Source organism: Ursus americanus, chromosome 5, assembly GCF_024610735.1.
Source record: "Ursus americanus isolate L20-20 chromosome 5, mUrsAme1.1.p, whole genome shotgun sequence".
Lineage (NCBI taxonomy): Eukaryota > Metazoa > Chordata > Mammalia > Carnivora > Ursidae > Ursus > Ursus americanus.
In genome coordinates this window covers 30471848-30483915 of record NC_142131.1, presented here as the reverse complement: position 1 = coordinate 30483915, position 12068 = coordinate 30471848, and the positions used below count along the sequence as shown (strand labels likewise).

Here is a 12068-nt window from a genome sequence, read left to right as displayed (position 1 = left end):
GTAGCTAGTTAAGTCCAGCTGCAGACAGCCTCCCAGAAGTATTTGAAGCTGTTTCCGAAGTCACCATGTCATGGGTAGGACATATCACAGTACCTCTTTGTAAAAATATTCACTAAATTGGACCCACCAATACTGTAATTTTTGCAAATACGTAGAACATTCAATCCTGAGCAGAAAGCCCCTCAGATTCTTAAGCAAGGTGAGCTCTATAAAGCATGTGGCTAGGGCACCACTGCCACCTTTTGGTAACATCGCTTAATTGCAGGTTCTGATCATAAACCTTTATTGAACAGAGATTATAATATTAAAGTTATAAAATGATAGAAAATATACATCTCTGGATACGCTGTATAGAGAGAGAGCGTGTGTTGGGAGCTTCTGCCGTTTGCATCTCCCATAGCTGTCCTGGCTCTGATTTCACGTATTCTCTGTCCCTCTCGGCAGGATCGGAGGAGCCATTCCCACGGTGTTCTCCTACTTTGCTGAAGTGCTGGCCCGAGAGAAGCGGGGTGAACATCTGAGCTGGCTCTGCATGTTCTGGATGATCGGTGGCATCTACGCCTCTGCCATGGCCTGGGCCATCATCCCGCATTACGGTAAGAGGCTGGCCTGACACAGGCCAGGCAGCCACCTTATTTTCCTTCAGCCTCCATTCCATCCCTTCCCTGTGTTGTAAACGCTGGTTTGAGAAACACACTGTCATGATCAAGTTTTTCCCTTTTGTAATATCTAGGATTTCCCCCCTAGTACAGAGATCTGTGTAAGGTAGGACCATCCCAGGGGCCCTGTAGGAATATTATTGCATTTTGCTGTTTTTCAAATGATCACTTTCATTGGCTTTCTATGTGCTATCAACTCTGGGGTCCCCCCCCCAGATGGACATGAAAGGAGACAGAGGTCATAGTATATAAGGCAACAGGACTTACTGCTGTTTGGGGGTCTGTCCTACACATCAGGAGCACACAGGTACCTTCATTTGTCCCCCCTGGGTCCCCTCCAAAGCTCAGCTCCACATCAGCCCCACCTCTTCTGGCCGCTCAGAACTGGTGAGAGCAGGAAGACTCCTGTCTTCTCGTGCAATGTCTGCTTGCGGAATTTAAGAGGTGACTGTACTGTCCTTGCGGCCCAGATCCCTCCTCAGTTTCTTCTCAGCACTTGCTGTTCCTGCCACCTCCTGTTTCTGAGCAGTAAGCGTTGTCCTGCTTAGGAGCCAGAAACTTTCAGGTGCTTCACCACAAACAGTGAAATGCAGGGAGAGGTTCACAGAATCCAAGAATCAAATTTGATATATAAGGCAAAGGGGAGGGAAGATGTTCTGGGTGTGTGTGTGTCTGTCTGCATCTGTGTCTGTATCTGTGTGTGTCTGTGTGTATGTGTGTGTGTGAGAGAGAGAGAGAGAGAGAAATAGCAGGTATGTTGAAGTTTACAAATTATGAATACTGTGTAAATTAAAACCACATGTGGACTTCAAAAACTCATTCTTGGTTCAACCTAAAATCTAAGTGATCATCAGGTAAAAAATTAGATTTCAGAAATTCACTTTGGGACCATTTTCTTTTTTTCCTGCTTTTGTTTTATAACAGAGCAATTTTCACAATAAAGCCTAGTTCTGTTAGGGAACAACCCTGGGTGAATTTGATTCATTGCTCAGATCACAGACAAGATGGAGACTTAGTATTCAAATGTATTCTAATTTGTTTTACCATACTGAGTTACAGAATTCATGTTTGTCACGCTCTTTCTTTTAACAAACCTAAAAAGTTAAATGCACATCAAAATTGTATATAACAATAAGAAGGAAGACTTGTTAACAAGGTTACTTGGCCTAAAGAGAACTTTTCCTTGCCAAACACTTCAGTTGAGTGTGCCAGGCTCAAGAGGTGGGTTTTCCTTTTTTAAACTCTGGTCAGTTCAGGGGCAGAGTTACCCTCACACAGGCTCATGGAGTCCACCCTAAGGCTTGTCTTCTCCCACCGTCCAAGGAATCGCAGGTGCTTCACCTTCTTTGTCTGGGCCCTGAAGCCCTCAGCCACCCTCAGAACTTGCCTCTGTGTAGACAGGCGTCTAGCTCCCACCCCACCTAGCTGGCATTTCTGGGTGGAAAAGTCACTTAGCTGCCCTGTAAAGGATTGCTTCCTAGGAACTGTGTGTAAGGAGACCAAAAGGAGACACAGTGCCTGTGCAGAGCCCAGCGTTGTTCAGCATGGCTCCTGGAGCTGCCCTAGTCCGTATGCAAGCTTTGTACAAATGAAAATGGGGTGCCTTATCCAGGTGGATGCGGTTGCAGCCCCTGTGGCCAGCTCCGCCAGGTGCTCACACAGCGAGCCGCTGCTGGCAGCTCCACTCGGCCGCTGGATTCGTTTTGCAGCCAGCCTTGTGTCTCAGCCTCTGATGGCAGCAGAGCTCCTTGGCTCCTGGGTTTTTGCTGTCTCCTTCCTGGTCCCCTTCCCATTGTGTCTCAGAATTTCTCTTGCTGGTCTTCCTGAGCTCATAACTCAGACTGGCTTCTGCATTCTGCACATTTCCACCAGGCCTGGGCATAGATCGCTCTTGTTTTTGTCTTTCCTCACTAGGTATTTAGTTCCTCAGACATCCCTGCCTTGTACACATCTCTACCCTCGAGCTATGGTGGGCTCCAGATTTTGCCTCTGGCCCTGCCAGCCATCAGTCAGTGGCTGACCCACAAAGAATGAGTGTAATCCCACCTCTGTGTTTCTCAAGCACACATAAGATTTTCTTTTTTATAGGAACAAGGGCTGCCTAGTCCATACGTAACTAGAAAGAGCTGAGGCTGTGAATCATAAACAATTCATAAAAAGTTAGCAAAAACCCAATCACAATACAACAAAATTAGGTGTATCTGAGACTGACATTAATGTATATGTTAAAGGAAGCTTGAGAAATAATGACCTGGCTAAGAAATCAGTAACAGATCATTAAAACCTTACGCCCATGTTTTATTGAAGGCTCTCCATGGCCAGAAATGTGGCAAATGCAACAATTATTGCAAACAAGCCCGTCTGCATATTAATATCAGCAGGGGAGATTTTATCTCCCTTGCTGAGTTCATTGTTATGCTCTTTTTTTAAATGAATATTTTTTTTATTATATTATGTTAGTTACCATACAGTACATCCCTGGTTTTTGATGTAAAGTTCGATGATTCATTAGTTGCGTATAACACCCAGTGCACCATGCAATACGTGCCCTCCTTACTACCCATCACCAGCCTATCCCATTCCCCCACCCCCCTCCCCTCTGAAGCCCTCTGTTTCTCAGAGTCCATAGTCTCTCATGCTTCATTCCCCCTTCTGATTACCCCCCCTTTCTTTATCCCTTTCTTCCCCTACCGATCTTCCTAGTTCTTATGTTCCATAGATGAGAGAAACCATACGATAATTGTCTTTGTGTGCTTGACTTATTTCACTCAGCTTTATCTCCTCCAGTGCCGTCCATGTTGCAGCAAATGTTGAGAAATCGAGAAATCATTGTTATGCTCTTGCAACTTGAAGAGTTTGAATTATTTCAAAAGAAAAGAACTTAGTTTTAAAAATCCGGTGCTGAGGCTTCTAGGGGATGATGATGTTTTGTATCTTGGTGTGGGGAAGGTGTTTCAGGAGTAGTCATTTATAAAAACGCATTAAACTGGGTACTTAAAATTTGCATACATCACTATATGGATGTTATACTTTTTTTTTTAATAAATACTTTTTCATAAAAGTTTACCACTTCCCTTACGCCCCTGAAAATACCCATGCTTTGGTCCTATCCCAGATCAATCGAATCTGATTATCTGGGTTGGGGACTCTGCATGGATGGCTTTTAAAGCTGGATCACTGCAGCCAGGTTTGAGAATCTTCAGCTTCCTACCTCTCACAGTGGGTGATCTGGGAAGCCCCTGGGACTTCATCATGTATGTATAGGGAGGGCTGTAAATGAGAACAAAGAGAAGAGTGAGCCTGACTGGCATGGTTGAGTTATTTAGTGGGTGTTTAGCTTTCCAGATTGTTGGTTTCATCCAGGCTAAAGGGCTTTCCCACTCGTATGGCTTAGAATCACTTAAAAAGTAACTTTGACATCTTGCTCTGTCTTCTTCTCAGTGCCACATCTTTTTACTTTACTTAGACAAGAGCTGTTAAGTCCATCCACTTTCCCTGCAACCTCTGAAAAAATGGAAAGTTTCTTTTTCCTCTGAAATTCTGCCTTATATAGATGATGTCACAGCCCATAGAAATATGAGAGTATGTGGGTCCTGGCCCGCCATCCTCTTTCATTCAGAAGACCTCTGAGCGCCACCACCCAGACAGCAATAGGGAGTTTTCACCCAGCAAGGGAGCAATTTGGGAGCATTATAAAGCGACTCAGAGCCAGTTACTGGCCCTTCTCACAACAGTAACAGGATTTGTGCTGAGAGGGAAAGAATAAAAAATTGGCATCCACTCCGCAAGCAATTTAAATGATAAGTGATGCAGATAAGAAGGTGTTTGTGGCGTTGTCTCTCTGCTTTTGTGGCAGAGCAGTCAGTGCACAAAGTCCTGAGCCGGGTACCAAGTGACCTGAATTCCGACTCCAGACAAACTCCTTACACAAAGAGACTGTGAGTGGTCAATAAGGATGGGAAAGGAAATCTGAAACGAGTCTTAGGAAGTTAGACAAGGCCAGAAGGGGGTTTGGACTGCTGCAAGGGCTCCTGAGTTAACATGTGGGCTGTGGCCAGGGTCTGCTGATGGACAGAGGGATCCACCCAGCCCACCGAGGCCTCGTCTTTGGACTGGCATCGGATCATGATGGTACTTTACCTTCACACCGTTGCTGGAGGGGTTGAAGATTTCCCCACAGACAGTCACCAACATCTGGAGATTCCCAACATAAAATTACCTTGCCCACTCTGACACAGCCCTAGGAGGCCCTGTTTGAATGTCTTCACCTTTCCTCCTGGCCACCTCCCCTGTGACCAGCTCCTTCCAGCTTCTGGGATCCCTGTGAGAGAAGAGATAGCACAGGGATGACGGTTTTCCTTCAGCCTCCCTCCCCTCAGTAATCAGGACATGCAGCATTTAATGGAAGCCCCTGGGCCTCAGGAGGAAATGGGACAGGTTGCTGACTCAGAGCACTTTCCCTCTTTGGCTGAGAGCTTGCACGTTGGCCCAGGCTTTGGAGTTGCCCTGGGATTGCAGCACTGTCTGCTCCATTAAACCCTCCAACGTCATTTTCTCTTTTAAATTCGCGTGCACATCAGATGAGGTTTGTCCCCTGCTGAGGTGCACCACAGTGTGCAGCAAGGACATTCAATTAGCTAAGTGGGAAGGTTCTCGGTTCAGCACAAAATGCCTCAGCTCTTAAAGCCCAGAGCACATGGGGCTGCCCTCCGCCCTGGAGCCGCCCCACACCTCCATCTCCCCCACCCTTCACTGCAGGCCTCCCAGGGGGCACCATAAAGCCCAGGCCCACCCCTAGTCCCCACCCCCACCCCCGCCAGCCACAGCACAAGGCCTGGGCTTAAAACCTCACATATTCCTGACCAAGATGTCCCTACCCCCCTTTAGTTCCAAGATGTGTGAAGCTAATACATTTCTTCTCCCTAACGATGGAACTGGGTGAAGGGAGCACGGTATAGTCAAATGGCTGTTTGGTTGAAGAAGGAAATAGGCAAGGGTATGTTGGCTTTGTTCACAAGCGGAAGAGCACTGTAGCCAAGGGAAGGGTTGGGGGGGAGTGGGTGCTGATCTTGAGTCACTGCCACACTGCCTCTGGGTATGAGCTTTGTCAAGCTTTTCAGTCTTGTCCCATCCCATTTCCTGCATTTCAGTGGGGGTTAAGTGTGACAGTCCTGTTAGAACACCCAGGGCATGAATAGGGCTTAACAAACGGTAGCTCTTACTGCTGTCAGGTTCATCTACATCAGACATCCAGACTCCATCAATGCAGCCCAGCTCGAGATGAGAGCTACAGGAAGAGGGAGAATGAGCTCAAAAGTCCCAAATGGTAAACCTCACCTAGTGGGTGAGGAGATCAGAGGAGTCAGAGAAAGGAAAAATCAGAAAAAAATTAAGATAATGAGAGAGATTCAAAGAAAAAAATAATACTGTAAAACCTGGATTACCTGGAACTCAATGAATCCAGATCTTCCATTCAGTTATTTGTTGGATGAATTAATATTTGGAGGGCACAAACTATACAAAGACCCACCTTAAAGGCCACAGACCACTCTCACCAGGTAGGAAGGACAAGAACCTGACTGCCCTAACCTGGTGGCCGAGATGCTGGCCAGCCCTGCAGGTTACAGAGACAGTGGCAGAGCCATTTCTGTCTTGCAGCAAGTTGTCCTACGCTCTGGATCCTGGCGGCAGGCAGAGTGGTTACTGGCATGGGGTTAGATGTAAGACATGCCCTGGTTCCAAGCCGGCTCAGCCATTCTCTAGTTTTGCCACCTCTAGGACAGTTACTTGGGCTGTCTGGTCCTCAGTCTCCTTGTCTATAAAGCAGGCTTAATACCGCATAGTGTTGCTGTGTTCAAGGACTGTGTACAACAGTGGTTACACCGTGCCTGATACGCACGGTGACTAAGTGCAGTCTTTTCTTTCCACAGATGGGGCTAACGTTGAGGTAAGGGTACGAAGACATTACTGAAAGAGTAAAAAGACCTTACTCTCCTTTTCCTAACCATATTCTCTCAGCTGTGTGCTTATCATTTGAAGGTTGTGGAGGCGGATAGGAAGGGGAAGCGTTCAGGCACAGAGCGTGTAAGGTGTGCCAAGTATTCTGCGCCCACTCTGGGTGGCAGGGGAGGGCTACAATGACAGCTGGGTCCCATTTACCAGCCCAGCCAAGTGGCCCCAAGCCCTGCTACCCATCTTAGCTGTACCTCATTGAATGTCATGACACTGCAGATTTTATTCTCAAGTATCAGAGTAAGACATTGCAAGGAGAACCCACTTGGTACATCAGTGTACACCAGTGTTATTTCTTAATTTGTCCATTTTAGGATCCATCTAATCTTTGATTTCAACAAAATGACTCTGGGACTCAGATTTCCTCCACTCTCTGATTCAGTTTTCCCCAGGCATTAATAAGATACATCAGCCCCCAAAATAATAATGATAAAGTTTCTATCTAAGGGCTTAAGAAATGGGTATGAGGCCTTCTCACTGTTTAAGTGTATGGCTATTTTTGTAGTGAGTATGTGTCATTGTTCAGGGTTTTTGGAAGCCTTGCGTTCTTAGAGCCACAAGCTCTCCCACCCCCAGCCCTCCCGCTGCTCTCCTCATGTGAAGGACGTCACCTGGGGAAACGTTGTCAGCTAAGATGCAGGTAGCTCCCCCATCCCCTGCCAGTCCTGCACAGTACTGGGAAGTGCTTTACAACATTCTCACTCTGATCTTTGAGGAGTGGAAGTGTGCGTGGTGAACTCAGAGGAGTCGCCTCTTCTATTGTGCATTAAGCCAGTTACCAATGTGCTCAGGTCTTCCCACTGCCATTCAGGCTCCTCAGAAACAGAGGGGCAGAGGTCACTTGGTGAGAGCCTTCTATGTCCCAGACACTGTGCCAAGCACATTGATCTTACACTCACAGTCTGAAAACAGAGATAGGGGCTTTAAAAATATGGCAGTTTTCCTGCTCATGTGTGGGTGTGAAGATCTGCAGATGCGTGTGCTGCTGACGCTGCTGGGTGACCCTGCACAGCTGGGCTGCTCATCCATCCCTCAGGTGGCCAGTGAAGCCTGCACACCTCCTCCCAGAATAATGCTTTTAAATGCAGAAAATGAAATAAATAGGATTATAAATGAAACCAATTGTTAGCAAAATGTATTAGCATATGAGGTAACTACACCTGGCATCAGGCCTAATAGCTACCTTTATTTTTAAGTAGATGTGGACATAGAAGCTGGAAGTCAATGAATCCTTTCTCTTGAATCCTAGGAAACCACTGGACTTTGGGTTCTCCCAGAATCCACATTCCATTCTTTACAATCTATTAGTTAAGATTAGAATTTACTGGGGGAAAAAAATTAGGATTGACTGGATATAAGAGAAAAAAAATTAACAGAGGCATGAGCAAGATATAAGCTTGTGTTATATTAAAAGAAGCCTGGATGGGGGCTGTCCAGGGCTGGGATGGTAGTTCCACCCATCAAAGGCCCAATTCTTTTTATCTCACAATTCCTTTTATCCACCATTCTGAGCACACTTCAGCCGGTAGGTCCACATTCTAGGCAGGGCAAAGCAGGAAGGATATATAAAGATACACCTGTGCTGGCATTAAAAATCTCCCTGGAAATCCCAGACAAATCCACTTAAATCTCATTAGCCAGAACTTCAGCACATGACCATACCTAGCTACAAGGGAGTTTTGGAAGTATAGCCTTCTATACCAAGCAGTAAAGAGAACACCGATCAGATAGAGTGGCTATTGGGAGACAACTAACCATCTCTGCTGTACCATTTCATTCTTCCTCTGGAAAATCTTTTAGAAATGTCCATGTGGTTCATAATCTAACATTTTAGTATGCCCCTTCTGTATTAGTCAGTTTTTAGATGCAAATTATGGAAAGCAACTCGAGCTAACTTAACCAGAACAGGAATTTATTAGAAGGCTATTGAGTAGCTCACAGAATGGTCAGGAAGGCTAGAGAAACAGGCTCAGGAAATGGCAGGAGCTGAGGGAATCCTTCCTTAGATGGCTGGCATGGCTGTCAGCACCCAGACCCAAAAAACCCCACATCCAGTCTAAGAGATTTAGGTCAGCATGCACAGCTTCAGTACCAAGGCATTTTGATAGTGGTTTAATTGTTCTCGAGAGATGGTGGAGAGAGTTTTCTGTGCAAGATGCAATCCTCAGGGGCTCCACCTGCTGTTAGGAAGTCATGATTACCAACATGTGACAAGGTACCTTAGCCCTAATTAGGATACCTATATAATTAATTCCATAAAATGCACAATTAATGCCTAGAATGGAACCTTAGAAAAATAGATGATTAAATAGAATAGGCACTGGGCATGCAATAATGTGCTGTCTGGGGCCAAATGAGGTTGGGTACAGTTTGGGCTAGTGTGGCCTTTATGTGTTGGTTACAGAAAATTAGGTACAACAGTCTAGAGAGCCCTAGCCAATGTGAATCCTCGGCAGCATTGCGGCAGACCAGACTTCCTCATCCTCGGATTACAGCTGACTAGACCCCTGGCTGCTTCCCAAAGCAAATGTGAATCCCAGCCTAAACACTGGACTAGGACTTGATCCCCAGTAGAGATAAAAGCACCTAAAGTTGGTTTCATTTACTATGGATATAGATCCTTACTCCAAGAGCTGTTGACATGAAGGTTTGCCTTGGGAACAGACAGTGAAAACATTTGATAGTATAAAAAATTTATTTAGCAAATTAATGGCAATACCAAATGTTGGTAAGGATTCAGGGAAACTGCATGTCTCATACATTGCTGGCTGCAAAATAGTGCAGCTACTCTGGAAAGTAGTTTAGCAGTTTGTTTAAAAAAAAATTTAAACAGACCTAACCTATGACCCACACCTGTACTCCTAGAACATTTACCATCACCCAGAGAAATGAAAATTTATGTCTACACAAAACCCTACACATAATTGTTCATAACACTTTTTTTTTTGCAATAGCTGCAAATCAGAAACAACCAAAATGTCCTAGAATACCACAGAATGCTATTACTCATCAACAAAAGGAACTTGATAAACAGCTTGAATAGGCCTCGAGGGCATTTTGCTGAGTGAAAAAGCCAATCTCAAAAGGTACATGTACATAGCATTCTGGAAATGACAAATATCAAACTGGAGAAAAAGTTAATGGTTAGCAGAGATTAGAGAGGGTGAGGAGAAGGGGAGCTGGTGTGACTACAGTGGGCTGGCCCCCAGGAGATCTTTGAGTTGCCGGAATGGTGTCTGTCTTGATTATGGAGGTAGTTACATAAATCCACATGTGGGATAAAATGACATAGAACTACACACACACACACACACACACACACGATCCCACTGTCAGTTTCCTGCTTTTGATATTGTACATAGTAATTTAAGATCAAAGCATTTCTAACCATTGAGGAAGACTGGGTGGAGAGGACATGGGATCTCTCTCTATTATCTTGCAAGTGTCTATGACCCTAGTTATTTCAAAATAAAAAGGAGAAAACAAAATTGGTAATGCCTTTTTTTGAGAGGCATTTTTATATCTATCGGCTTATTTATTATAATTATCTTAGAAACAAAAGCAACAGTAAGTGTTATTCCCATTTTTTGAATGGTGAACCTGTTGCATAGAAACTTTGTTGTTTCCCAGAGTGAAAAACAAAAGTGAAGATTAGAAATTAGAACCAGTCTTCTGATCCTCATTTCTTCAAAATGTCCTCCAGACATGACAAAGCTAAGAAATGTTCTCAGAGAGCAGCCCACAGGGTAGTTTGGAGCCAGAAACTTGTTTGATGGTCCCTACGGTGTGCATATACAGCCTATGTGGCAACTACCAATTCCCTCACCTCTCTGGGTAACCCCGTCACAGCCCCTTGGCAAACCTTGCAAGACTTATGCCTCCATCCTTTGCCATAGGAGAAAACGTTTAAACCCAGAATTCAGTCATTTAAAAACTACCTCACTGAAAATGTCATAAAAGACAGAAGAGGTTTTTCCATTGCATGCCTTATAACCCACAACCTCATCCATCTTTATTTGATACTTGTGTGCCTTTCAAAGGCTGCATTACATGTTTCTCTCCCCCTCCCCCACAGCATGTGACTTCGCTGCCTTGTCTCCTGCCTCTAAGAATCTAACTGCTTTGCCTACCCTGCTTTCTCCGAGTATACAGAGAAATTCAGCTCTGCCCAGCTTCTAGCTCTAAACGTACATACCTCACCTGTGTTAGTCTGCTTGGGCTACCATAACAAAATACCATGGATTGGGTGGCTTCAACAACAGAACTTTATTTTCTCACAGTTCTCAAGGTTTGGAAGTCTAAGATCAACGTGGTAGTTGATTTGGTTTCTGGTTGAGGGCTCTCTTTCTGGCCATCTTCTTGCTGTGTCATCAACATGTCATCAAAGAGCATTTTCTTAGCTTCGATTAGGGCCCCACCCTTATGACCTCAGTTACTTCCTAGAAACCTATATCCATATATAGTCACATTGGGCATTAGGGCTTTAACATACTAATTTTAGGGAGACACAGTTCATTTCCTAGCACGACCAATTGTGGTTTTAGCAAACAGAGGACCTTCCAGTCACCAGAAGCACACCATGACCCACCTACCCTTTGAAGGCATTGAAAGTTAAGAATTTTTTCCAATGTTTTTCTTATCAGGCCCTACTGCAAACTTATCTCTGAAACACTGATCTTTTTTCTCTCTTAAATAAGGTCTTATGATAACCTTATGGTTCTGTTAGAACTGCCTATCTCATTTCTCTGAACATTTGTATGTTCTGAACTAGACAAAAGGCATGCACATGTTTGTTTCCTTGAAAAGAACTGTTCTGAAAATACCCTTGCTGGGTTGAATTCATCATTAACCTAATTAGATCCTTTATCCAAGGCTTACAATGAGCACGATTACCAAGTCTTGATAACTAATTATAGTGCTTCTAAATTAACCTCTACCTGGAGGGACATAAAAATTATAATCTTCTAAAATGTTCCTTGTTTGAGGATGTGACCATTTCCTGGATTTCCATCAATAATACTGAACTGGTTTGGAGGGCAAGAGATATTCACAGTGTTGTGGAGAGGGAGAGAAGGCTTCCTTGATGTATGAGGGTACAAGCTAGAGAACCTGGACATCACTTTTCTTCCATATACATAGTGAGGTCCCCAAAAATTGTGATCCATCCACTTGCCCAGATGGTTAAGATGAACAGTGGTAGAGCTGCCCATCTGTTTTTTACAAGTGCAATATTCTTCCATTTGTAAAAAGTAAACCAACTTTAATTTTTATGTCAGGGACATTGGTCCTGAATAACCTGGAAGTTCCTATTCTCTTATGAGCTGATTTAGTATCTATATTTTGTATAGCTGTCTCTGTCAAAATCGAGTTTGGATTTGCTCTGAGTTGCTTTTAGAG

General features: G+C 44.4%; 1 protein-coding gene across 2 annotated transcripts in view; it reads left to right on the top strand.

Moving 5' to 3' along the window:
- The window catches only part of SV2C (synaptic vesicle glycoprotein 2C), a 375875-nt gene that overhangs the window by 277663 nt on the left and 86144 nt on the right, over positions 1–12068 (top strand). For both annotated transcript variants that reach the window (XM_087862062.1, XM_087862061.1), the window contains exon 4: positions 445–596. In XM_087862062.1, coding sequence (XP_087718188.1) covers positions 445–596 — 152 coding nt within the window. The remainder of the gene's footprint in view (positions 1–444; positions 597–12068) is intronic.